At 41.8% G+C, this 26,912-nt stretch overlaps 1 protein-coding gene across 47 annotated transcripts in view; it reads right to left on the bottom strand.

Annotated features, from left to right (window-relative positions):
* Positions 1–26,912, bottom strand: part of MAGI1 (membrane associated guanylate kinase, WW and PDZ domain containing 1) — a 490,362-nt gene that overhangs the window by 199,060 nt on the left and 264,390 nt on the right. For all 47 annotated transcript variants that reach the window (XM_042849989.2, XM_065550691.1, XM_005297842.5 and 44 more), the window contains exon 2: positions 20,969–21,085. In XM_042849989.2, the coding sequence (XP_042705923.1) occupies positions 20,969–21,085 (117 nt within the window). The remainder of the gene's footprint in view (positions 1–20,968; positions 21,086–26,912) is intronic.

The following is a 26,912-nucleotide window of genomic DNA, read 5'->3' on the forward strand; positions in this document are numbered from 1 at the left end:
CTTACAGCATTCAGGGCTCTGACAGTGGTGTAATTTCCTGTCTGAGCAGAGAAAGGAACAACCTAATTTCTCAATTGAAGGTAGGATATATAAAGGAACATTCTGATTATTGACATATACATTGTCAACCTAGTATTCTTTTCTCATTTCAATACTGGAAATTGTGAGAATGTATATACATACACTGGGCTGACCCTGTGGCTTTGATCAGGCCCACGAATATAAACTTCAAAACTTTTCAGTAAAGTATACATAGATATTATAAGTAATATACAAATGGGTTTGTTTAGTGTTCTCTCATTCTGCGATTCAGGGACTGTCCTGGGAAAAGAGGTGAATGGGAGAAATCAACCCAAGATTCCATAATCTCTCCTCTTCTAGCATGATTCAAAACCACACCTTTCCCACCAGTTCTGGAATAGGATCCAGTAGGGAACTGGCTGAGAGATTAATTGGCCCAAAGGAAAAATGAAAACCTGCCTCTCTTAGATCATCTAGGGCCAGTTTTTTGGAAGAAGTCAGCATCCACTACTGGGCCTGGATTTTCAAAAATCGCTCCCGTTGTTCTTTTCCATAGGAAGTCTCACAGGGCCAAAGCTGGAAATTCTGATCTAATTATGTAGAATATCATGTCCTTAGTCCATTTAAAAGTCACAGTATAATAATTACGCTGAATTATCTTAATTAAGGCAACTTTAACCCATGTTCTGGATGTCCCTATGACTCTGACTACCAGATGCTGGGACTGGATGACAGCATCACTAGATAGTTGCCCCGTTGTGTTCACTCCCTCTGAAGCATCTGGCACGGTCTACTTTTGGAAGACAGGATAGAAGGACCATTAGTTGGGCCTAGGATAGCCATTCTTATGCAACTATAGTTACCACTATCAGTTCCACCTGTAATTAATGGGGAATTGGAACTGACATTTTTTGGGTTCTATTGGAATGCTTACGATTTCTTCCTTCTTTTTTTAATTCCAAATAAGGTGAGAGTAGGTGTCAGTGTTTCCCTTATAAAATGTTACCTGTATGTAATAATGCAGAAGACCCCCCCAAAAAAAATTTTAAATGTGTTCTGAAGATATGCCACACAGACACAGACAGATCCAGACTCAAATGAAGCAAAATAGGTCAAATGTGGTTGTTGGGTTGTTGTTTTTTTAAATCTTCATTTTACTCCTCCATGTTCTGTATTCCAGGAAGAAGAAATCAAAGACACATATTTAAGAGAGGAAAAAGGACATGCGATCTTTTCTATTTGGCCCACCAATCTGACAGTCTGATGAAATTCTAATAGATATTAACATCGGGGGGAATCTTGCTTATATATGCAGAAGAGCAACAACAGCTCAGGATTAGCTGCCGACAGACCATGCAGGATTAACACAGTGAACCAGCCATCATGCTTACTAGAATATTCAAGAGCAAAATATTCAGAGGATTCGAGGATGAGATTTAGTGAAATTTGACTGAAAATGGCATCATATTTTGAACATGTTTTATTGAACACAGCAGCATCTGATAGAGACCTCAGCAAAAAAAAGACTTAAGATGCATTATTTTCAGGAGCGTGTATGCATAATTATTTTCCAGATGCAATGTCTTGGAGTGGATGGAAGGCTGTCAAAAAGACATCAATGCGTGAGCTTTAAAGTGCAAGCAAGAACCTTACCTATAGTATTTGAAGTTTCAAATGACTGAAATCCAACGTAAGCTTTATTACCGTCAGATGTGGAGTCAAGAGCCCTACACCATTTAATCAGCTTGTGTTGCTGAATTAATGGTTTGCATTGTTGCTTCTTCCTTCCAAGACACTTTGAATGCTATGACAGTTTTGCTATTGCCAGAGGTTGTCAGGAATGGTGAAAGTGACATGCGAAGACTCAAATTATGAATCTGATTACCAACATAAGCAGAACGCATTAAAAAGGAATATATGTGAATCTACAGAGTCAGCATTGCTTTTTTTCATGGGCACGAGTACTGTACAACTATTTAGTGGAAATATGCACGTGGCTGGTAGGAGAGAAATATGTACCCTACTGTTTGACTTAGGTTTTGACTTATTCATGTTAGTGAATAGTTACTCACACGAGTAGTCCACTCGAAGTCACATGAGTGCACCAGCATGAATAAGGGGTTCGCAGTCCGAGCCTTTATTAATGTAACTATAATAGTGAAGACAGCAATAGAGGAAACTAGTCCTGAGATTAGTCTAGATTCTGGATTTTGCCCATTACTACTCTTCAACTGTAGGGTATAAAATAGAGTATATGACAACATGCAGATAAAGCTGTTCTCTGAATATGTGCCCTTAAAACGGATGCAAATCAACTCAATGTTAAACTGAGCTCCATGTGTTTGCTGAATTTATGCAGAATGTGTGTGTAACAAGGATTTATTAATCTCTTGAGAAGCTGCTGCTTTGGACTGGGATCCTTTTTGGTGTTAAACATATAACTGAACTTGCAAATGACTCCCGTTTTAGTCACAGAAACTGATATTGAAGTAGCTAACCCTTGGCAAAACCATAAATAAATAGTGACTGATAACATGACATGGGTGGGAGTGGGATGATGTTCTGTAATCCAATCCACTTCATTTTGCTTCTGCATCGGTTGGTTGAACATAACCTAGACAGGTAGGAATAAGCTAAAGTAGCTACTAACCAATGGCTGGCTTCTCAGCAGCCTGTGTGAAACGAATCTGTGGTCTCAGCCAGCCTCCTATTAGGCATGGACACTTGTCCACATGACTGAAGAGCCATGAATCCTAAATCCTCTCTCTCTCTCTCTCTCTCTCTCTCTCTCTCTCTCTCACACACACACACACACAGGTCACAGCTGAGTCATCCATTTATCCACAGGGCAGGGACAGAAGGAAGGGCAGCTGCAGCTGCCACTGACCATGCCTTTACCAGTCCTCTGGGCAAACAGAGCACTTCACTCCCCACCCCTACTTACACATGAACACACAAAAACAGGAGCCTAACCTGCAAATTCCACTGGGCCTCAAATCCCAAGAAGAAATACAAAACCTTCAGCATCTAACAATTAAGTTTGTCACCAGCTAGATTAGTTCTAAAAGCAAATATTCCATTTTCCCTGAAAGAAGTAGTGTGTCATTTTATGAATAAGGAACAAAGACCCTTTCACTGTGCTGATAAATATGGTATCCCCTGTCACAAACAGGACTGGAAACTGACAGAAAACAGAATAAAATGGGGGTATTTTAATGGATCTCCCTTTAAGCAAAATATAATGCAACAATTATTTGGCATACTTTGTTTTTCTCTTGGCGTCCTCAGGTATTATGCTAGCTAACATGTCTGTAATTACTTAGAGATGCTATTTTGCTATTTGGTTTCTGGTGGAGTAAAGAAAAAATACCTTAAAACAGGATATTTAGCTAATGCATAGTAACAGGAAACAAACAGGCACAGAAATATCTGTCATTTAATAAGATCCTTATAGGTCTTGTTTTAGTCCAGACTGCACAGAGTTCTATCAGTTCATTCATAAGTGATGCATTCCTGAGGGAGGCTAAACTATGTCCCTTTTAAGGCTCTAATCACCAAATTTCCACAAACAACAGACCCTGCCTCCTCCTCTCCTGGCATCCTCTCTCTGTCTGTGGCACCCTATGTGCTACTGACCCAGTGTCTCCTGATGCTGTTCACCTCCTGGTTCCAGCATGTGCCCGTTTTAGTGGTATTCATGGACATTTTGAAAAGAAAGGGTGCAGCATGGCCTCGCTGCCCCTTTAAGGAGTGCCCAGCCTCTTTGGCAAGCAAAGTGGTAACGCTCAGAGTCAGGCACTCAGAACAGGCGCTCAGCCTAGCTGTGTGCAGCTGTCCACAGTGGAGATGCAAGCTCCTTTTTCTAAGCAGCAAGCACCAGTCGGCATGCACCTCCTCCACCCCCTCCCAAATTAAAACAGGCTCTCATTCTGTCTGTACATTCAAGGTTGAAATAAAAATGTGTGCTAATTTTTCGTTCTTGTGTTTTGTTTTTTTACTTTCGACATGCAGTGATCTCTGTAGAACAACTGCTTTTAGAAACCCAATTACCGCATGCATACACACATCAGAAGGTTTTTCCCCTTCTCCTTTTGCTAAGCTGCAGGCAGAACAATGCTGGAACATACATTTAGCAACACCTGCTGCACCGCATTAATATGCACAGGAATGTATTGATGTTTTCCCCCTTGAACACTAAGGCTGCATTGTTCTTTACAATCCATCAGTGGCTCACTTCCCTCCCCCCCTGCTCCCCCGCCAACAAGACCCCTTTTTCGACATGTCCTTTTTTCAAAAGCACAGACTGACGCTCACATTTTGGAATGCACTTCATTAAAATGTAGCTGCCCAAGTCCAACCTGCAATGCGGAGGCAATACAAAGCAAGCGCCACGCTTCCTCCTGCATTTCTTTCAAAAGTCCCATTGTTCGGCAAGCATCTGGTCCTGATCTCAGCCTATTCGTGCCCATTGACCCCTCTTTTCATAGCACACCCGTTCACGAATGGGCCTCACGTAAAGCCTGCTTGATGAATTAAAAAGCAGCACTCGCCATCTGTCCTCTCGGGCTGGGCTCAGACAGTGCAGCTACTCCCCCCTCTATCAGCCTCCCCAACCTCGCTATCCCCCTCCGTTATACACATAACCCGAAGCTGATAAACCTCTGGGTTTGCGCAGTAAACACTGACACAGCTCATCATACTCGCCGCTTTACATTTATTACGCTAGCATCCAGGGGGGGAAAAAATACATTAGAATGTTCTCACTTGCCTGAGTCCTTCGAAATTCAAGCACAAATACAAGATTAATCCTTCCTTTGTGAGGTCTTGTCTTAAAGTCGTGCTATGTAATGATCCTCAGCACTGCAGCAGAGGGGAATAAAAAAATGCAGGGATCAGAAGCAGGGGGAGGACAGGGCTTACTTACATCAGGGTTTCTGCCACATGACAAAAGGTTTGAGAGGGAAGAATAAGCAGGCAGGAGCAGGTGACAGTGCAAAAGGGGAAATGCAGAAGTCTGCCTTTTATATTACTGGTGACATTTCTAACACATGACAACAATTTCCATCTGTATTTAAGCTGGGAGTGTGAGAAAAGAGCGTTCCATCACGACTCCTCGATCGGAGGGGCTGTGGAATATGGAGGCCAGGGGGATTAAAAAGCACCTGTGTATGTTGGAAATCTGAAATACCAGTAAACAGATTTCCTCTCGCCCCCTTTTCATTTGTCTATCACTTTCACTAGACCATGCCCAGGGAAGTGGTGAAATGGTACTGTCCTCCTTCGCAAGGCACCAGAATGAGGGGAATTTATTATATCTAATCTATCTACCTCTCTATAGCACTTTGTTTTTAACAGGCATTCTAAGACAAAATACAGAGTCTCTCTCTCTCTCTCTTTCTGCAGTGGTCTCAAGTGTCTGATACTGCATTGACTTTCCTCTCTCTCTTAAATCTACAGGGAATTTCAATGGCAACACCAAGATTTTCCTCTTTTAAGCCAAGCATATGTCTGTACATTTTAAACAGTAAACATCAAGAGGAGAGACCAGAAGATATTTTGGGGAGAACGAGATACTGTTTTGACTGCTTCAGTGCCAGCAGGTAGGTGTATGTCTGGGACTCTCAGCACTTCCCATAAAATAGTATTGCGTGGGTGAAACACACAAATCCCAGTGGATTTTAGCTTCACAAGGAAGTCTACCTGTTAACAGTTCACAGGCTGCTTTGCGGGGCTAGCCCCTGGCCTGTGCTGGGATTGAATCTGGATTGCTGAGGTTGTCCCTCACATCCGGGCCAGGCACGAATTCGGAGTACTACAGAAGCAGGGTGTGAAGTCCCTCCAAGAAGAAAGAATGGTGTCCTGAAGCAATCCCACTGGGCAAACATAGCATTGCATCCATGGGCCTGCTTCATCCTACAGCGTAGGTGCTCAATCAAGGACAGACAGGCAGACTTCTGGCCACGAGAACTGCTGCAATAGGAGGGCTTTGTGGGTGTAGGAGAAAATAAGCAAGGCAGGAGGATACTTCCTTCCTTCCAAAGAAAACCCCATTTTGCTGACAATTACACCCCTAGCCTACAGCAGAGCCCATGCTACACAAATTATATGTACCCATAAAGTCTGGTGCATACTATCGGAAAACCAGCTGCTTTAGCAAGCAAACGTTTTAAACCATATGGACGTCTGGCATCCGCTATTCACAACATAACTTGCCACGGTTATTGACCTTTGCAGTCTGAGACCTGCACGTCTATTACACGTGTGTGAGCACAAGTGCAAGTCAGAAGAACAGAGCGTCCCTTCACCTCACTGTTTTACTGACATACAGACAACACCAAGGCCCCACCACTAACTAATGGTAGTTGCAGAAAGATGTGTATCCTGACCGAAACTGCACTTGGACGGTTACACGAGGCAGGGTGGTTGAGTGCAAAATATCACCTACTGCAAGAATGAGCCCTATCTCAACTTTAAGAGACAAACACATTCAAAGAAAAGAGAGACTGAGAGAAAAGTTTGATTATAAATATATTTTTCAAGTCTTTTTAGGTTTACAGGAACATAAAAAAAATCAGAGTCCTGAACAGACCACCTGGGCCAGTTTCCTGACCTTTTATGGGTTCCTCATTAAAAAAAAAAAATCTTTCTTCGAGATTCATTTCTCATATCTTTCAACCACAGCCTCACTAAATTACAACTGCCCCCAGTTAAATCTCTTGCGAGTAGCAGTAGCTCTTCTGGGAGCAAAAAAAATCCAAAATCTGGAACTAGACTGGATTTAGAATACTAGCTATGGTACATTTAAGAGTGAAAAAAGAAATCTAGCATTTTATTTCTTCTCCTGCAACACATACAAAATGAAAACTATTGCATAAGCCAAATTAAAATGCTCTCAGTAGATCATGCTTCAATCAGGCAGCACCAAAGTGGAAACACAAAGTCTTTTCCTAAAAAGAAACAAATGAAGCATTTTACTTTTTTTCCATAAAGGCAGCTTCCCAATCATCTATGAAAACTCTTCCATATGATTCGGAAAAAACAGAGTCCATAACAATATAATCGCTTATTTTTCATCTGAGGTTTGAAGAATTTTTTCTCCTACAAAAACCCCCAAAACAAAACCACCCACAAAAAAAATCGAATGAAACACACACACACACACACACACACACACACACACACACACACACGAAAACTTCTGTTTCTGTGCCATGAAACCAAGATCCAAAGTAATCAATTTCTCAGAGCTCCTGTGGTCTCCAACAAAAGCTGGAGAATGTTTTCATGTTTTCTAAATGTATTTGGCCCTTAGTGTTTTGATTGTTAGCCTTTAAACAGAACGTTTCATGAGCTTTCTACATGATATCCTTCCTTTTGCATTTGCACTGTGTGATTATTTCTTACACAAAATATATAGTTTATCGCTGAAAGAAAAAAACAACAAAAACAAGTAGTTAGGGCTCAATTCAACAAGGTTCTGAGCAGTCACTCCTACTGAGGTGTATGGATTCCACATTCATCACATCAACCCCTTTATATTTGTACACTCTGTTATTTCTAAGTGTTATTTTCAGCACCAAACTTAAAAAAAAAAAAATCTTTTTTCTGCCTACTAACAGGGACAGGAATATTGAATGAATGTGGTGCTCTAAAGTCCAACAAAATAACTAATGAGCACCAAATTTACACCGATAGTATAGTAGCTGTTTTGTCATATGCGAAAGAATTCGATACCTTTTCTTCTGCAGAAAGTCAAAGGCAAGTTATAAATCATTTCAATATGTGAAAAGGGATCTTGTCCTTATGGTAACCCCAACTTCTCACCATGAAACAAGAGCATCTTGAGATGAGATTTTACAGCTGGGTTTTAACTCACATAGCACTGGAAGTGTGAGATAGAGCATTCTTTTAGGTAGGAACAAACTTCTTTGACAGACCCCCTTAGTCTTTTCATCAGTACGTTTTGGAACCAATTCACTTACCAGGTGGGAACAGCAAATGGGGAACAAACTGTGAATTCACATAAATGTAAACTCAGCAAGATGCGGAAATAAAACACAGATGGGTGCACTTTAGATTAAGGGTCAGTGTTTTAACATCACTTTCCACTTTTCCATTCTGACAGGTGATGTAGAACAATCACCTCCTTCTTGAGACAGGACTCAAATTAAACCATGAATCACTAAGAAAAACACACAGGCAAGCAATATCTCCAAGTAAGTCTCCAGGCTAATCAAGAATCTACAGTTACTTTGCTAAGTTGCTGCTTGTGGTTTGTGCCCCTTTACAATTAACATTTGGGAGCGGAAGTAGTTTCTATATGGGGAGATAGAGCTGAAAAAGTTTCTTCACATTCAAAATTTGACATGTGTAGGGTCACTGTTAAAGTGTTACCTTCTGCTGTTATATTCCATCAGGCTCTGTCCAATGGGCAGCTGTCATATACATTTCATTCCATAAAGTCAACTTTGGGTCTCATCTATGTTCCTGTAATCCCCAACATGCTCCTGAAGACAGCGCTCACAGCCTTCTGCCTCTTCCGTCTGCTAGCAGAAACCAAGAACATCACTACCTCGAAGAGCTGCATCCCACACTAAGCATCATATAGCGCTAGCCACTGGAATACCTATGGAATTGCAGACTGTATTTGCATGAACATCAGATGAATGTTTGATTAATGCAGTCACAACTAATAGCAAAGGAATTCATAATGTTTTACCCACTCACTGGGAAGTGCTACCTGAAAGCCAAGGTCTCTCTCAGGAAGGAAATAATTCTTGTAAGGAGAAGTTCATTTACAGAAGAAACAAAATATAAGCATAGATGAGAAAAATGAAGATTTGAACAACAAATCTATAGAAACTTGAAATGCTAGGTGAAGAGACACTGAATGGCATGTAGTAACTGAAAGATGGCTATCACCTTCAAAACATGTTGAAAGTTGTTTATCAGATCAGAGTTAAAAGAGGTAGAGAAATCTAATAGTGTTATAATACTGAATTTACCATTTTAATGGCACTATCAAGGCTCTTTAATGCTGGTAAATTACAAAATGTCTATCCAAGTAATTCTCTTGTGCAGTTAGTTACACAATATCTTATCTGCAACTTTTTCTACAAAACAGTAAGCATTTTGGGAGCAGGACAAGAGGAGGCTAATATTAGAAAACACTACAGTGAAACGATTTGAAAAATATAGAAGTGAAAAAAATGGGCAAAATATTAATGAACATTATTGGAACAGTATATTCCGCAAAGATCCCATTCTATTATCTTGTCTTCATATTTTAGTGCTCCCATTAACAGGATTCCACCACAAGTCTCACAATAGTAGCTGTTTTTCTTAAAGCCCCAGTGGCTTATTTTTTAAGTTTCCAGTCTCCATGCAGAAACACAGTTAGTACACCTAAAGGCTCAAACTAGCAGCCAGATAAAAAGAACCCAAAATAATAATGGTTTTTACATCAATGTCATGATTTGGGGGGCTGACCTTTGGATGCTAAGGGCTGACACTACTGCATTTATATCCATCTCTTCTGTCAATCTCCAGAATTTGAAAAGATGTCTAGAGGGGCAGGGCTTTGTTTGTTTTGAAGTATTTGCCCCCTGATTCTTAAGTATTACCGAGAACAGGTTCCAAATGCTGCAGAGAACGTCTGCATAATTTTGAGCGTGTGACTATTCCACTAAGTTGTGTAAAGTTAAGCAGACGTGTAAGTTTTCACAGGATCAGAGCTCGTGTCACCCCAAAGCATGATTATGTAGTTTTTTTCAACCGGTTTAGACATAATGGTATGTGAGGCAGCTAAATTCTACATTCTTTATTAGGTTGTGAAGGAAAAAGCTCCGGCATTTGTCTGCAAGTCATAAATTGGGAGTGAATTTATTTCTGACACATAGAGTTAAAAAATGCAGTTAAACTTTCTTTGAAAACCTCCGGAGGTGCAGATCATAAAGAACGAAAAGCAGATCAAAATCCTATGGCCAGTGGCACTCTAGGGATCCCCTGCTGTCTTTCCCCCTTTGCCCTGCACAGACACAGCAGGTCCATGGACAGATACCTGCAAGACATCAGTATCCAGCCAATTATTTAATAATACACATCTCATTTTCAAGACATATTATCCCTTCTAAGAGCCATTTATTATATATTCCCACTTAAATAGTAATTTTCACAACCATCAGTGAAATAGATGTGTTCACTCTTAAATTGCTAATTAGGTGTGGTCTGGGACATTACAAAGCCCTTTAAAAAGATATCAGGGAACTCTACTGTTCCCCTTAAACAAATCTACTCTGGCAACCACCCAGGAATCTCGACTTCATAACTCAAGGACCTAATTATTCAGGAGGACATGATATATCCAGAACATTATGATTAATAAGAGATTTATTTCCCTTTCCATGGGGATAGAACTAGAAATATTTCCTGTAAGGTGGAGGTGGGGGGAAAGGGGAGCTGGCTATATTCACTGACTTACTGATTTGGGATTAAAAGAAAAAAAAAAATCAATGAATGAATTTACGAAGAGATTATTTCTAGTATTCATTATGGCTCCAAAAAGAAAGTACCTTGGAACCTGAAAGTTAATTCACATGAATATGTAGCTAGCTTCCTTTGCACTGAAATAAAAAGCCACTACTTTACAAGAATAATACAGTGTGCTATTCACAAGGAAGCAAGAAAGTAATGACAGAACAAGCAGCAATGGTCTCAAGTTGCAGTGGGGGAGGTCTAGGTTGGATATTAGGAGAGGACTATTTCACTAGGAGGGTGGTGAAGCACTGGAATGGGTTACCCAGGGAGGTGGTGGAATCTCCTTCCTTAGAGGTTTTTAAGGCCCGGTTTGACAAAGCCCTGGCTGGGATGATTTAGTTGGGGACTGGTCCTGCTTTGAGCAGGAAACTGGACTAGATGACCTCTTGAGGTCTCTTCCAACCCTAATATTCTATGATTCTATGAAAGGGATATATTTTGTTGATAGATTTGCCACAGTTCATTTCCAAAGACTCACCACGTTTTTTCAATTTTTTGCTTAAGTCAATTTAAAGGGGCACCCTCAAACTCAGCATGAGTCTGCATCTAGCGTACCCTTTCTATTCTGTCAAAACACAAGTGTAGCCAAATCTGTGGCTGATAAAAACAACTCGGGCACTTCCACTGAAGGAAAACATTCTTATATATTTTGCATTTCATTTACAAAACTGGACTTCAGAAGTAAAATGAGAGAGCTGTTTGTGTGACTCCTGTATTCTACAACAATACTTTCAAAATAAAGAAATGGGACAGTTTTGCGTGACATCTTTAGGGTCACTAAGTAGTTGTACAAAAGAGAACTTGCGTGCTGGGGTTTTCTGCCACCTTCTGACTAAACAGCAGTATATTCGTATTTCTTGGACTGGGGGACTTTTCCAGTAATTCTGTGTCTGAACAAGTTTATCATGACCCACTCAATTGTCACTAACATTCAAGCTGAGGCTAAAGACGAGCATTAAAGAATATCTACCCTCTTTTGACTTTTCCCTTTATTCTAAATACGGACCACTCATTCCATTGGATTGTTTCATCATGGTGAAACACAGAGCAAATTCTACTCAATACAGCTATAAACCTGCAACACAGGTTTTGTAGTTAGAATAGAGAAACCAAACATTTTGTTTAACGAAATGAAAAACCAGGACATGTCAGCTATCATGAAAGACACACTTGGGGCATCAAGACACAACATGAAAAACCTGGATGTCTGTTCACTTTACCCAAATGGTTGGCTATATTACCTCTGACCCAATGTCTCCAATCAACACTGTCCTCAGATTTACCATTGTTGGGCTTCGTACCTTTCTGGGTATGTTGTGGTTCTTTTCTTCCACAGTTTAAACTGTGAAGGTGGGTAAAAATATGGGACTACCTTAGCTGACAACCAAGATGCCTTCTAAAGTAACCCACAGATCTCTCTATATCCCATGTTTGAAGGAACAGTAACAGCTGAGCCAGAATGTATAGACTCTCTGTGCCTTTCTGCAGATTTGCAGCCTTAACATCTTTTAGAATTTAGAGCGCCTGTATAGTCTCTGTCTGTGTTACCTGAACAGCCACAAAGTGCACCAGTATTAATAAAGAAAACAAAGGAAACCAGACAGGAGATCTCTTCCTGCACGTCTTACCCAGATCTTGCTTGGCAAGTGGCATGGGAGAGTCTTATGAGGCCGAACCACAAAGAGTCTGCATTTCTGCTTTGGACTGGACTGGTTTCTGATGCCTCTTGCAGTTTCAGTACTGTGTCTCTTTGAAATAAAAAAAGCTACGTCTAAACAAAAAGGCACATAGATGGAGAAATATTAGCCATCCTACAAGCTTTTATTACCAAACCTAAAGAACCTCCAACAGTTCCATTGGTTTAAAATGTATATGGATTTAAAAGTAGAGGCCAGACGGAAAAATGTCGGAGGGCCCTCCAATTAAACAGAGACAATGGCATATACAAATAAACTAACCTACATTAATGTTGCTTATGCGGCTCAAAATTGGACGTTAGCGCTTCCTATAAGTTAATATTTGCAATAATTCTCTCCCAGAAAATTTTAGTCTACAGCAGAATATTTTGGGTGCCAGCAATGCACTGTTCAGAAATATAGTGACAAAAGTATTCTGAATGGACTAGGTTTTTTTTTTTTTTCAGTATATCTATTGTGCAATAGTTTAGAAAAACCCATTGTAATTTATACATGCTGAGTGAACATATTCAAGGACACTGAAAAAGTGCTCTGAAAACAGACTAAACAGAGAATGCAATAGGATGAAACTGAACTTTACAGACATTGATAGGTGATAAGGATACAGTGAAAAATTTCAACTTTTTTGTAAACTGCTTTATAGCTAGGACAAATCCTGTGAAATAATTAGTTACATTTTCTGTGCTAGGGCACCTTGTTCACACCTTGCTCAAAAGAATGCTTTTATAATCATGGACACTGCAACTTTTTTTATTATAAACAGTGTAGAATTATGTGTGTACATACAATAGCTAAGGCATCAAAAGGCATTTAGATAATAAGCCATGCCGAACTTCTTGAAGGCTTTTGATAATTCAAAGAACATTTGCTTATATAAACCTCTGATTTACTGCTTATGAAAGAAAATAACTTGGACTGTCAGCAATTCTGTTTATCTTAAAAAAAAATTAGCAACTAAAATGAATCAGAAAGTGCTACTCTATGAACCCTAGTATATAACAAATATGTCTACTCATATTATACAGGTCTTTTCATTTGATTCCAGGAATTAGCTGATGCACACAACTGGCATCATATAAATCATAATGAATATTCATTTTAAGAAAAATCAGCTGAATTGTCGTTAAATCCAGACTAATTAGAGCCTACAAGAGGGTTTGCTTGTATTTCTACCAGTTCATTTTTCTGTGTCTTTTCTAAAATACTGTGGGTTTCTCTGGTGCTAATGAATGCAAAGGACTTCATCAGTTACCCCTAGACATCGCCAGGCAGCTGCTCTGCAAGCATTGCCAACAGACTGCCAAGAGCCTGGCTCATCTACCCTACCCGCCACTGATCAGAAAAAGCCAATGGTGCCTAATGTTTGGATTTGTTCTGTGATGGGAATAAATATCCATGGGGGATTAGACTGTGCCAAGCTCATTTTCGCTTGTAAAATTATTTTAAATCCAGACTTGAACCCAGAGTTTCTACCAATGGAATATGTACCATATACAAGGAAGAAAATGCACAGAGTTGTAATGATTAAATAAGTACATTCAACTGAGCCCATTTACCCGAGAACTGAATGTGGCCCTCTATATCCATTTCATAATTTAGCTCCTATGATGTGACATCACAATTTCTTGCTTTGTGTTATTGGCCTGCTTTTAAAACTTCAAAATGTCCTTTCACAGATGTGAGGAGCTCTTAGAATGGGGGCCCTCTTTCTCAAGTTTCCCACAAAAAATTAAGAGAGCTTGAACAAACCAGACGACTGGATGTCACATACCGCTGGTTTTCCAAGTCTCCTTAGAATTCCATCCAACTCTTATTCCAAGGTCTGTTTAACTATTGCTTTCCATCTCAATGTGGCACCTTCAAGGTCAACTGTAGCAAATGGAGCTGGTACTCTGGGATTCAAAACACAGGTAAAAACTGAACTCTGGGAGGCTTGGCTGCTGCAGGGAGCATGACTAGAAGAGATGTAACAGACCTATCTAACCTTAAGTGAGCCAGCCAATTTATCCTCCCCCCCCCCCCCCCAGTACATGTTTATTTTGGGAAACGGACAACTACAGAACAAAGTTAAAGAACCCAGAAGGGCTTAAAAGAACCCTCCAGGAAAAATTTGCTATGCAGAGAAAAAGCCTAGGTCTAAATCTCTGCCCTAAGAAAGCCATCATACTGACCTTGGGTGTCTCCGTATCTACAACAAAAACTTCTACAGCCTGACTTCTTTTTAAAGTCAGTGGCCAAAAGGACAAGACAAGCATTATTAAATCCAAGGGTAACAGAATGGGAACTAATGCAGAATTTACGTGAACTGGGAGGTAAGTGATTGCTGACCTGTGTTATTCAATTTTGCATCAGGTACATTGCTTTGGCATGTTGTACTAGCTAATAACAAAAACAATAACAAGACAGATTCAGGCTGCCAGACCCCCTAAATGTAGATCTCACTGCCTGAATGACTCTGAAGATACAGAAGACCCCCAGGAAGTAGCAAAGGAATCAAATGAATGGGACCAGGACACAAATACCAAACAGAGCCTGTCTGGAGGTAATAACACCTTTCTTATTCTTCTTGGTCCACGTCTCTGAGAATAAGCAACTAGGACAAATGGCCAGTCCAGCTTGTTTATTTTAAACCAGTCCACTTTAGCATCATTTTAAGATGGAGATGACCTTGTCTGCCCAGCCTCCTGTATTTAGACATGTTGTCCTATTGTCATGTCATCGTCGAACCAACGGACTACACACACCTATTGAAACATTAAAGTAGGTCACTACTGGGTATTATTGTCAATTGATATAGTGCAAATACATTCCAGATGGACCTACTTGGAAACACTAATTCAGAATGCAATGTTCTGGGCAGGTTCTCAGGTTTACTCCCAACCAGCCATGTTTTCCATAGAGTAACTCTTTATGGCTGTCCTTTCACAAATGATATGATAATGTCAACCAATTAGCATAGCCCAATGCTACTTTGAGGGGGAGAGGGATATTTCCAGGAACAACAATAGTCTGTCAAAAATACCACAGGAGGCCAACCAACCTGAGGACCTATAGCCTCCTCCAAACCTAGAGATATCCCAAAGCCAAGTCTACATTATGGACTTTTGCTGACGCAGTTATGTCCATTGGGGAGGGGAGCGGGGGAAGAGATGTAAATCTCTGATGTACATAGCTGTGCTAGCTATTCCCTAGTGTAGACGCAGTTATATACTGGTAGAGATTGTTTTGCTTGGGGGTGGGTGAACCTGGAATAAGCTTAGGTCAACAAAAAGCACAATACTGCAGGAATAAGTTGCACCCACACTAGACGACTCCGCTGGTGTAGTAGCAAAGCCTTCCTAGACACAGACCTGGCCCAGAATTGCTGAACTGTCTCCAGTACAGTATTCACACTCACTGCTAGGAGCAATAAAGCCATTTACTAGCCTAGAAATATTGCATTTCTTCTGATGGCCTTAATGAACCCATACCGGGTCAGAAACCAGAGAGGATGCAACGCCTTGGAGTCAGGCAGGGATACAGGAACCACCAGAGACTGTCAGCGTTCTAGACACCTGAATCACCCAATGTAACATGGGTCTTGTCATAAACATACAGTTAAGTGTTAATTCCTCTTTTACTTGTAAAGGGTTAAGAAGCTCACATAACCTAGCTGATGCCTAACCAGAAGGACCAATAAGGGGACAAGATGCTTTAAAATCTGGAAGGGGGAAGAAGTCTTTTGTCTGTGCTGTGTGGGCTTTTGCCGGAAACAGAGAAATAAGGAGCCATCCCACTCCTATAGGGTAGTGAGTATTTAAAGAAGGAATGTGTTAGATTACTTTTATTTTCTTGTTTGTGGGTTCTTTTGCGAATAAGAGGGAAGGTAAATTTGGGTTCTTTGTGTAACTTTAAAGCTTTGCCCAGAGGCAAACCCTCTGTGTTTTGAATCTGATTGTCTGTGAGATTATCTTTCATTCTAATCTCACAGAGGTACTCCTACTACCTTTTTTCTTTCATTACAATTCTTCTTTTAAGAACCTGATTGATTTTTCATTGTTTTAAGATCCAAGGGTTTGGATCTGTGTTCACCAGGACTAACTGGTGAGGGGGATTCTCAAATCTACTGAGGAAAAAGGGTGTAGGGACTTGGGGGAGGAATTATTCTCAAATCTGCCCAGGAAAAGGGGTTAGGGACTTGGGAGATACTTGGGGGAAGGCAGAGTTCCAAGTGGCTCTCCCTAAATATTTGGTTAACACTTGGTGGTGGCAGCATACTGTTAACCTAAGCTGGTAAAAATAAGCTTAGGGGGTCTTTCATGCAGGTCCCCACATCTGTACCCTAAAGTTCAGAGTGGGGAGGGAACCTTGACAGGTCTATAGTCTAGCTTTGGCAAGGGTTACTATGCCTAGGGCAGGGGTTCTCAAACTGGGGTCAGGATCCCTCAGGGGGTTGCGAGGTGATTATATGGGGGGTCGCGAACGGTCAACCTCCACCCCAAACCCCGCTTGTCTCCAGCATTTATAATAGTATTAAATATATTAAAAAGTGTTTTTAATTTATAAGGAGTCGCACTCAGAGGCTTGCGATGTGAAAGGGGTCGCCAGTAAAAAAAAAAGTTTGAGACCCATTGGCCTAGGGAATGATGAGTGCGGTCTAGGGTGACCAGATGTCCCAATTTTATAGGGACAGTCCCGATTTTGGGGTCTTTTTCTTATATAGGCTCCTATTACCCCCCACTCCCTGTCCCGATTTTTCACACTTGCTGTCTGGTCACCCTAGTGTGGTCATTTATCTGAGTGAGTGAAGAGAGCATCCTAGCTCGAGTATCTTAAGGTGCTGCCTTCTCAGCAGTGAAGAAACCCCCCCCCCCCCCCCACAACACCTCAGAGCTGTCATACTATAGAGCAATGAAGTGTATAAATATCAACGATTGGCATTATGAATGAACTAATTGGTTCAGCTGATACAAGAACTGGCTCGGTCTCTAAACTCTACCTTTCTCTTTTTTTTTAAATAAGGTTTGTGTAGAGGAAATGAAGTGTCATGTCTCCTGCATCCTATCTGGCCCTAGCCTTCAATGATTAAGTTGGGCCCAGGGTCTTCAGAAAGCTAATCTTGCAGGCTTGGATGTACCAGTAATATCAGTCCTCAGATCACATGACATTTGAAATCAGAGGCCCGAGGCAAGGCTTATCAGATCTGCTGTTCACTATAACCTTAGCAGAAAATAGAGGCTGGAGTAGGTAGAAGGAAATGGCAGGCAGGGGTTTTGTTAGAGAGAGGTTGGTAATGCCTGAGGCAGGGAAGGAAGTAAAGAGCAGAGTGTTTGTTATAGAGGTTGACCACAAATCTGGCATAGCTTCTGGAAGGGTCATGGCTACCTGGCCCTTACCATCAGCTACAGAGGTAACATTTAGGCGTGCATTTACAGATTTCCTTTTAAAAGTCCAGTTGGCACCCTGGCTATTTTATTAACTATATGGGGGGTGTGTGTGTGTGTGTGTGTGTGTGTGCGCGCGTGTGTGTGTGTGCGCCCCTTTATATATTGCACTTTAAATTTGAGTTTCTTTCACTATTTCAAGGTCCGGTTTCTTCACAAAGTAGCCCCTATGCTCAGTGGGTCATTTGCTGCACATCTCCGCTCCTCTGGCCCTGTGTCTTCATACGGAAAAGAGGCGTGGTCTTACCCGGTGTTAGCTAACTACAGTCCTGGGGAAGATGAGACAGTACGTAGTTTTCACAAGAGTAGCAGGTTGAATTAAAGACTAGTCTTCCCCATAGGATTTAGCTCAACCTGCTAACTTATGTGGAAACTACAAACTGCCTGGTCTTGACTCGGGTTTTACCTCAAATTAACTGACTCGACTTACTAGGATTATCTGTCTCACCCAAGGAGCCGCAGTCATGGCCCAGGACCCCAGTGTGCTCGGCACTGTAGACACACAGAACAGACAGACAGTTCCTGTCCCAAAGAACTGACCATTTAAGTACAAAACAAGAGACAACAAATGGATACAGGCAGATGGGGAAGTACAAGGAAACAGTGAGACAATACCGATCCGCAGGACAGGCAATGCTCATTCAAAACCACACCTTTTCTCCTACTGAAGACAAAGCCTTTCATTTAGTTTTGTTGGGTGGTTTGTAACCCGAAAAGTCTGCAGTAGTTTCAAGAGCTGTTGTTTGACAAGCAATGTGGTAAATAAAAGCCCATCATTTTTCCTTTGCAGCATAACGTGCAGCCTAAGAACAGCTGAACCACAAGGGTTTGGTATTAACCTCCTAGGACTCAGGGGAAAGAGCCAGTTTACACCTCCTTCTCCATTGAACATCAATCAATCATCACTTCATGTATTCCTGATACTAGCAACAACAAGCAGCAAGCAGTCCAACCATGCTCAGGCTGAGTGACCTTGTGTGCTTGTAGCATGTTTACCAGATAATCAGCAGGGAATTCCATTTTCAAAATACAAGACTTCATAATCCATTAGCACTAGAGATGGGTCCAGAGCTCTGGATTTACTGGTCACATGTACCAAGGAATACAAGTATACGAGTATGCAGCTAGATTAATCTCTAGACCTATAAAAGGTTTCAGAGTAGCAGCCGTGTTAGTCTGTATCCGCAAAAAGAACAGGAGTACTTGTGGCACCTTAGAGACTAACACATTTATTAGAGCATAAGCTTTTGTGGACTACAGCGGGCTGTAGTCCACGAAAGCTTATGCTCTAATAAATATGTTAGTCTCTAAGGTGCCCCAAGTACTCCTGTTCTTTTTGTAGACCTGTAAAAGCATCCCAAACCACCACGCATAGCGCGGGTTCATTCAGATTCACACAGGTACACGTTAAACGTCATATCAAAAGACAGACTCATCTCCTTTCCGCAGCACACAGAGGAAAAATAAAATGTTACCCGATGTATAGCTCTGCAAGGACAGGGGTACACAATAAATAACCTCTCCTTTGCAGATTTTTCTATTTGTTACATAATTGGAACATGATTACAGATGTTCTCATTAACGCCAGAACAAAACATCTCTCTCCCTGTTATTTTTAAAAGGCAGAAATCGCTCTATCCCTTCCCTCCCTGCTACCCCAATTCTAAAACAAAGCATAGCAAGTTTACATTCAAGCAGTTTAACTCACAGTCAAGTTCAATAAATCTGAGAAATAAATAAACAGAAAGCATTTCAGAACGTAACCTTGGCAACACAGAAAATGCTTCAACAGAACTTCTGCACATTTTCTGTATGTGCTGTGTTGGAAACTGGAATAGAAGTCAAAAGAAATACATGGGCAGAAGGATATTAGCATCAGGACTCTCTAGCCACTGAGCCTAAAATCGCATTCATTCACATTCCTAGAAGGCATCTTGTTCAGTCGTCCTTTAAAAACTGCAGCCAGGCAAGTTACAAGCATAAAGACTAAACACATTTTGGATTGACAAACTGGAAAAGGGAAGTGTTCAATAGGATCAGTGTTTATTCATTATGCCTATGCATAGCATTTCAAAGAGTACTTCAGTCCCTCCTTTCCACTGATGAAATAAGACTAATGCAGCCATAAGAATGGGCCTTCTGGGTCAGGCCAAGGGTCCATCTAGCCCAGTATCCTGTCTTCCAACAGTGGCCAGTGCCAGGTGCCCCAGAGGGAATGAACAGAACAGGTGACCATCAAGTGATCCACCCCCTGTCACTCATTCCTAGCTTCTGGCAAACAGAGGGTAGGGACACCATTCCTGCCCATCATGGCTAATAGCCATTGATGGACCTATCCTCCATGAATTTATCTAGTTCTTTTTTGAACCCTGTTATAGTCTCGGCCTTCACAACGTCCTCTGGCAAGGAGTTCCAAAGGGTTGACTGTGCGTTGTGTGAAGAAATACATCTTTTATTTGTTTTAAATCTGCTGCCTATTAATTTCATTTGGTGACCCTTACTTCTTGTATTATGAGTAGTAGTAAACAACACTTCCTTATCTACTTTCTCTACACCAGTCATGATTTAATCATATCTCCCCTTAGCCATCTCTTTTCCAAGCTGAAAAGTCCCAGTCTTATTAAGCTCTCCTCATACGGAAGCCATTCCATACCCCTAATCATTTTTGTCGCCTTTTCTGAACCTTTTCCAATCTTTTTTGAGGTGAGGTGACCACATCTGCACACAGTATTCAAGATGTGGGCATACCGTGTATTTACATAGAGGCAATATGATATTTTCTGTCCTACTATCTATCCCAGGGGTCGGCAACCTCTGGCACACGGCTCACCAGGGTAAGCACAGACTATCTGATGTTAACAGAACTGTTTCTACACCGAGTGTTTGTCCAAGCTTTATGTAAGGCATTAACCAACCTGTAAATGCTATATAAATAGCTGCTACATGATGGAACCAGCAAATCAGAACCCCAGGATGAAGTGGTTTCACTACCAAACCCGCTCTTTTCCTCACTCATTCCCCACCATCTCACTTCCTTTCCCATCAACTGTAAATTTATTTTCAAACCTTTTCCCATCACAATCCATTCTGGAACTACCATCCACTTTGCACCTTATCTCAGCCAATCCACAGAACCAGGCATATCATCTTCTCCGCTGTCACCAACACAAGAGCCCCATAGTCGTAAATCAGGTCTCCCCTATAGCAGTGCACAGCACCACTTAAAGTTTACCACCAAAAGGATTGAATTTTATCACATGAACTCCACTGGGGAAATGTTTCATTACTTACAAGGCACAGCATGGCGATAAAGGTTATCTCGAATTGTCTGCTGCAACTCGTGATCTGGAGATCCTTTCTGAAACCTCTGGTTGAGATAATGCCTCAGATCTTTGTTCAGTCTACTTCCTGCAAAGAGAAAACAGCTATTTAAAAAAAAAAGCTACAAATAACCCCCAATACATTACCAAAATAAGACACTCCAGTGCACACGCTTCTCTCTGTGGGAAGAGGATGAGAGAACCAACACCAGGGGACAGTTAAGTCGCGATATTTAATATGTTACTGGAAGGAGCGCAGAGACTATGGTGATGAATAAGGAATAAAAACCTACATAGAACAGAAAAAAAATTCTCTCTCTCTCTCAAAAAAAAAAAAAAATGTTGATGGGAAGTTCCTAACCCGCTCTATTCCCAGCTACACAGAGAAATGAAAAGAAAGAAAATCTATTTCTTGCTGTGCACAGCTAAGAGGTGCTCATTCAGGCAGTAGCTGTTAGAGCTGGGCAGGAAATGACTTTCCAGTCCCGGGAAAAAGTATCCCGTCCCGAATCCGCATAAAGAATTAAAATCTTGAAAATGTTGGTTGACTGATATTCAAAACAAAAACATTCCGTCTGGGTCAATCAAAACATTTTATTTCAATTTAGACCTGTGTTTTATTTGATTATCATTTAAATTTCTAAATGAAAAGTCATTTTGAGTCAAAACCCAGAAATTTTCTTTTCGAAAATGTCCCCATGTCTCTTTGCAGTTGAATGAGCAGGGGAGATGGGAATATCCTATAGGCATAATGTCGTTCCATAAAGTTTTAGAACAGAATTGTTATTATCAGAAGAGTTTTTAAACCTCTAAATAGAATTCTTTCAATAAAACAAACAATTTCATATGATCTTCTCCAAACAACACTGATGTTTTTTAAAAAGGTGGAAGCAACTGAGATATTACAGCAAAGAAAATTCTGTAGAGTCAGCACACCACATTTATAAGGAATATGAATCAGATATGGCTTTTTTGCTTACACACAGCTATAAATCAATACAACTATAAACTTTCTAATAATATAGTCATTCACAGACTGGCAGGAACTTAATGTACTGTAGTTGAATCTGATTATGAAACACAGTTTAGAAACAACCATCTCCTCTACAGTTGTATGGAGCTCTATCAGAGAATTGTGGTATTAACAACTGCTCTCGGAGGTGGAAAGCAGCCATTGTTATTAATTCTGTTGAGTTCCCACTAATGAGCTTCCAGCAGGTTACTGAATTAGTACCATATTTTGGTTTTAAACATTTTTATACACTGCTTTATCATATATTTATTTATTTCCATCTCACGGTCAGCGAAGATCAAACATGTTCACTGTAGAAGCACCTAAAATAAATAAGCCCAAACTAACGAAGAGAACATTGTATCATTATACTTTCCTTACTGGTTCTGGGTAGGGTTACCATATTTCAGCAAGCAAAAAAGAGGACGGGAGGAGCCCCGCCCTAGCCCCGCCCCTGCCCCTCCCACTTCCCGCCCCCCCAGAACCCCCAACCCTCCCCCCGTTCCTTGTCCCCTGACTGCCCCCTCCTGGGACCCCTGCCCCTAACTGCCCCCCAGGACTCCACCCCCTACCTAAGCCTCCCTGCCTCTTGTCCCCTGACTGCCCCAACCCTTATCCACACCCCCACCCCCAGACAGACCCCTGGGACTCCCACGCCCCATCCAACCACTCCCCACCCCCTGACAGCCCCCCCCAGAACCCCGACCCATCTAAACCCCTCTGCTCCCTGTCCCCTGACTGCTCCGATCCCTCTCTGCACTCCTGCCCCCTGACAGCCCCCCCCAGAACTCCCAACCCATCTAAACCCCTCTGCTCCCTGTCCCCTGACTGCTCCGATCCCTCTCCCCACTCCTGCCCCCTGACAGCTCCCCCCCAGAACTCCCAGCCCCCCACCCCCCCGCTCCTTGTCCCCTGACTGCCCCCTCCTGGGACCCCTGCTCCTAACTGCCCTCCAGAACCCCACCCCCTACCTAAGACTCCCTGTTCCTTGTCCCCTAACTGCCCCCTCCTAAGAACCCCCCCCCAACTGCCCCCCAGGACCCTACCCCCTACCTGTACCCTGACTGCCCAAAACTTTCTCCACTCCCCCCAAAAAGCCCCCCCCCCGGTTTCTTGACTGCCCCCTCCAGAACCTCCCTGCCCCTTCTCCTGCCCCCTGGCCCCCTTACCCTGCTGCTCAGAACAGGGTGTTGGGCTCTGTGCGAGCCGAGCCGGACACGTGGCTGCGCTCCCCAGCACAACAAAACCCGGTCCCTGGCCCTGCACAGTGCTGCTGGACCGGGCTGCAGGGGAGAGCTGCCGGCTCAGAATGCAGGGCGGATCCGGCTCCTCTACAGTTGCTCTGGAGTCCAGCCCGGGACTTTCCTGCAGCCCTCCCAGCTGCTCGCTCTGCTCTGCCGGGGGAGGGGGGAAATCCCGGACATTTTGAGTGCTTTACAAATTTCCCCCCGGACGCTATTTTTAGCACAAAAAGGAGGACATGTCCGGGTAAATCCGGACGAATGGTAACCCTAGTTCTGGGAACATCCCTCACTATGCCGAGCAGTGGATCACCACCCAATTTTCTAACAAATAGTTTCCAGTCACTATGAAGTTAAAAGTGATTTCCTGTAGGATGGCTTACTTGGAGGTGGCTAACTTTTCACTGTGAAAATTCAACCTTCAGAAGTGACCTTCTCAATTCTGGGTATTGGATAGTAAGGGATATTTCCTTCTCTTACTTCTAAAGGCAGATTTTGCAGGAATCAAAGGATGGCATACCCTGAAAGGATGAATCACTGAATTTTTCATCTTTTAATTCAACAGCTACTTCTTATTTTCCCCTCACAAGCCAATGTTAAACAAGGTTATGAATAAGCAAGAAACAAACATCCCAAACGTATTTTGCATATAATGTAAGAAAGTATTCCACTGAGGAAATTAACGCTGCGAACTGCATGCATTAAAAAAATATAAGTTGTCTTCTGACATGCATTATGTATTCAGTTATTTGTGTTGCAGTAGTCAAGGCCCTGCTGGGCTAGGACTTCCTAACTATATAACTTATAATTCATGCAGGATACCCTTCCTTCTAGAATTTGTCAAAGTTTTGGAATGATTTTTTTTCCATAGAAATACTTTTTTTTCCAAATGTGGACATCTTTGTAATTTCTTTTTATCCAAAATTATACTGAAATGTATTTAAAATTTTCATTTGTAATATCTTGTATTCAGGATCAGAAATAAGCCATTTTCAAAAATGAATTTTGAATTTTAAAATTTCACCACATGACTAAACTGACCAAAAAATTTAAGAATGTATTGCAAAAATGAGAAAAAAAATTAATTTTAAAATGGAGGGGAGGGTTTGCAATTTCCTTCATTTTTTGACTAGCTCCCCAGCATGCTGTGAATCTCTCAGATTGTTGCTTTTCCTTTCAGGAAGCTGATGAAGTGGGTTCTATCTCACGAAAGCTTATGCCCAAATAAATTTATTAGTCTCTAAGGTGCAACAAGGTCTCCTCGTTGTTTTTGCTGATACAGACTAACACGGCTACCATTCTGAAACCTTTCCGAAAGCTGTCACCTAATATACATTTTGAAATTTGAGTTTCTACTCAACTCAAGGGTCTGGGATATTTTTTTTTTAAATAGGTTTTCCTGAACTTTGAACTAAACAAAGGAAACTTGGGTTACATGTCATCTTGGGTTTTGTTTGGTTACTCATGTTCTTGCAAATCCAGAGTTCAATGGTTTTCTTTCCAATGCTGTTACACTTTGGAAGCCAAATGATAGTCGTTCAGTGAGAAAAACAAACCCAAACAGTGAAACAGAAAATAACTCAGTGGGTGGAATAATATTGCTCAGTCTCGTTTGTTCCCAGCAACAATAAATTAACATGTGCGTGTGCCTGTCTGTCTGTGTCCTGGCTGTGCTGCTATCTATCCACTATAGTGTTTGTTTTTAAACACGTTTCTTTCAAACCTGATTTCCTGTCTCTGAGCTACATTATGTACCTCACATAAACAGGTTTACATGCTAGTTCATATTCTCAATTTATCTTCAGCAGGAACGTAATGACTACTGATTGCTGTTTCACACTGGTTAATGCCGGGGTGGCCAACCTGTGGCTCCGGAGCCACGTGTGGCTCTTCAGAAGTTAATATGCAGCTCCTTGTATAGGCACCGACACCGGGGCTGGAGCTACAGGCACCAACTTTCCAATGTGCCGGGGGGTGCTCACTGCTCAACTCCTGGCTCTGCCACAGGTCCTGCGCCCTCACTCACCCCTTCCCGCTCCCTCCCTTGAGCCTGCCGTGCCCTCACTCCTCCCCGCCCTCCACCCCCCACAGGCCTCCTGCACACCACGAAAACAGCTGATCAGGAGGTGCAGGGAGGGAGGGAGGGGGAGGTGCTAATCGGCAGGGCTGCCAGTGGGCGGGAGGCGCTGGGACCGCTGATGTGGGGCTGCTGACGTATTACTGTGGCTCTTTGGCAATGTACGTTGGTAAATTCAGGCTCCTTCTCAGGCTCAGGTTAGCCACCCCTGGGTTAATGGCTCTGAACTAGACAAGTCCATATTTCATCCGTGTATCACAACACAATTCCACTCTTTAGCGAGATTTCTTTTTTAAGACGCTCTAGAGCAAGAGGATTTCCTGCGGTCACACAAAGGCAGTTTCAAAATAACAGTGCCATGAAGCAAGCTGAGGTTAAAAGGCCTTACTACAAGGATAACAGTGCAATGAAGTCATCCAGATTCAAACTCTCTCTCGCAGCCTAATGGCTATATTGAGAGGGAAAACAAGCTTTTACAAGAGGCAAAGTTTACATTTTGGGTTTGCAGGATGAAGGTATTAGTCTGGTTTATAAAGGGGGAGGGTGGGAAGGGGGAAGAGAAGAGAAATTGGAAGGGCAGGGACATTTTTTTTTAATGGGTTTGTACAGCACCTTCACCAAGATAAGAGGATCCTGAACCATGAGTAGGGTCCCAGGCCATTATCAAAATGCAAATAATAAATGGAAATCACCATCAACTGATGGTGGGGACCTACTAATAGTGGATTTTGCCTGTATTCTAGAGCTAAGGTTGTTTGTGATGGACAAATATTTTGTTAATATTTGCAGGAATTTCTATTCTGCTTCTGTACCTATGAATGCAATCATTCTCATGGCAAGGTCCACTAAGCAGCAACCCATCTCAGGGCCCAGAATGAGGGCTGAATGCTCCTAACCATATCATCATCAAATGTTCCTAATCCCAGTAGCTGTTAGACAAATGATAATATTTTGTGCTCTATCATTTCATTCTACTCCATCCTGGTCTTCCAGCTGCTAACCAAAAGTGATTATAAATAATGGGGCTATAAAAGCCATTCAATAATTAGAACACGCACTGGTCATATGCCAGCAATGACAAAAGAGAGTGATTTACGTAAGTCAAGTATGTCACATCTGCCAGCCCAGAGTTTTGTTACTGATGTGGCTTTAAGGTCATAGCTTAACACTGTTCTAACAGCCATTTGTCATGGGGGACAGAGAGAAAGAGAGATATGGAGACAAGAGAAATGAAATATACCACCACTGGTTATTTTTAAGCAAAAGAAGACTCAAATAAATCTAACAGTGCCTTTCTACTTTCTAATTTAGAGTATCCTCTGAGGTCAAAGTAAGAGGTGCGTCTGATACATTGGCTCACTTGCTTTCATCATCCGTTTGCAAAAGCCTAAGTAAGATCATGGAGCGAAAGACCTGCCACCTGAATGTAGCTTCCTAAAGTCTATATAATTTGTGTTCTTTTTGTCAGCCACCCACAAAGTAAAGGCATCATATAAATCCACTGTATTTTGGTAAACTGTTTGCTGCTACATTTTATTAGTGCAAGAAAACTTAAACCAGTCTTTTATTCCTTGGATAAACACAG

The sequence above is a fragment of the Chrysemys picta genome, chromosome 7, assembly GCF_011386835.1.
Source record: "Chrysemys picta bellii isolate R12L10 chromosome 7, ASM1138683v2, whole genome shotgun sequence".
Classification (NCBI taxonomy): domain Eukaryota; kingdom Metazoa; phylum Chordata; order Testudines; family Emydidae; genus Chrysemys; species Chrysemys picta.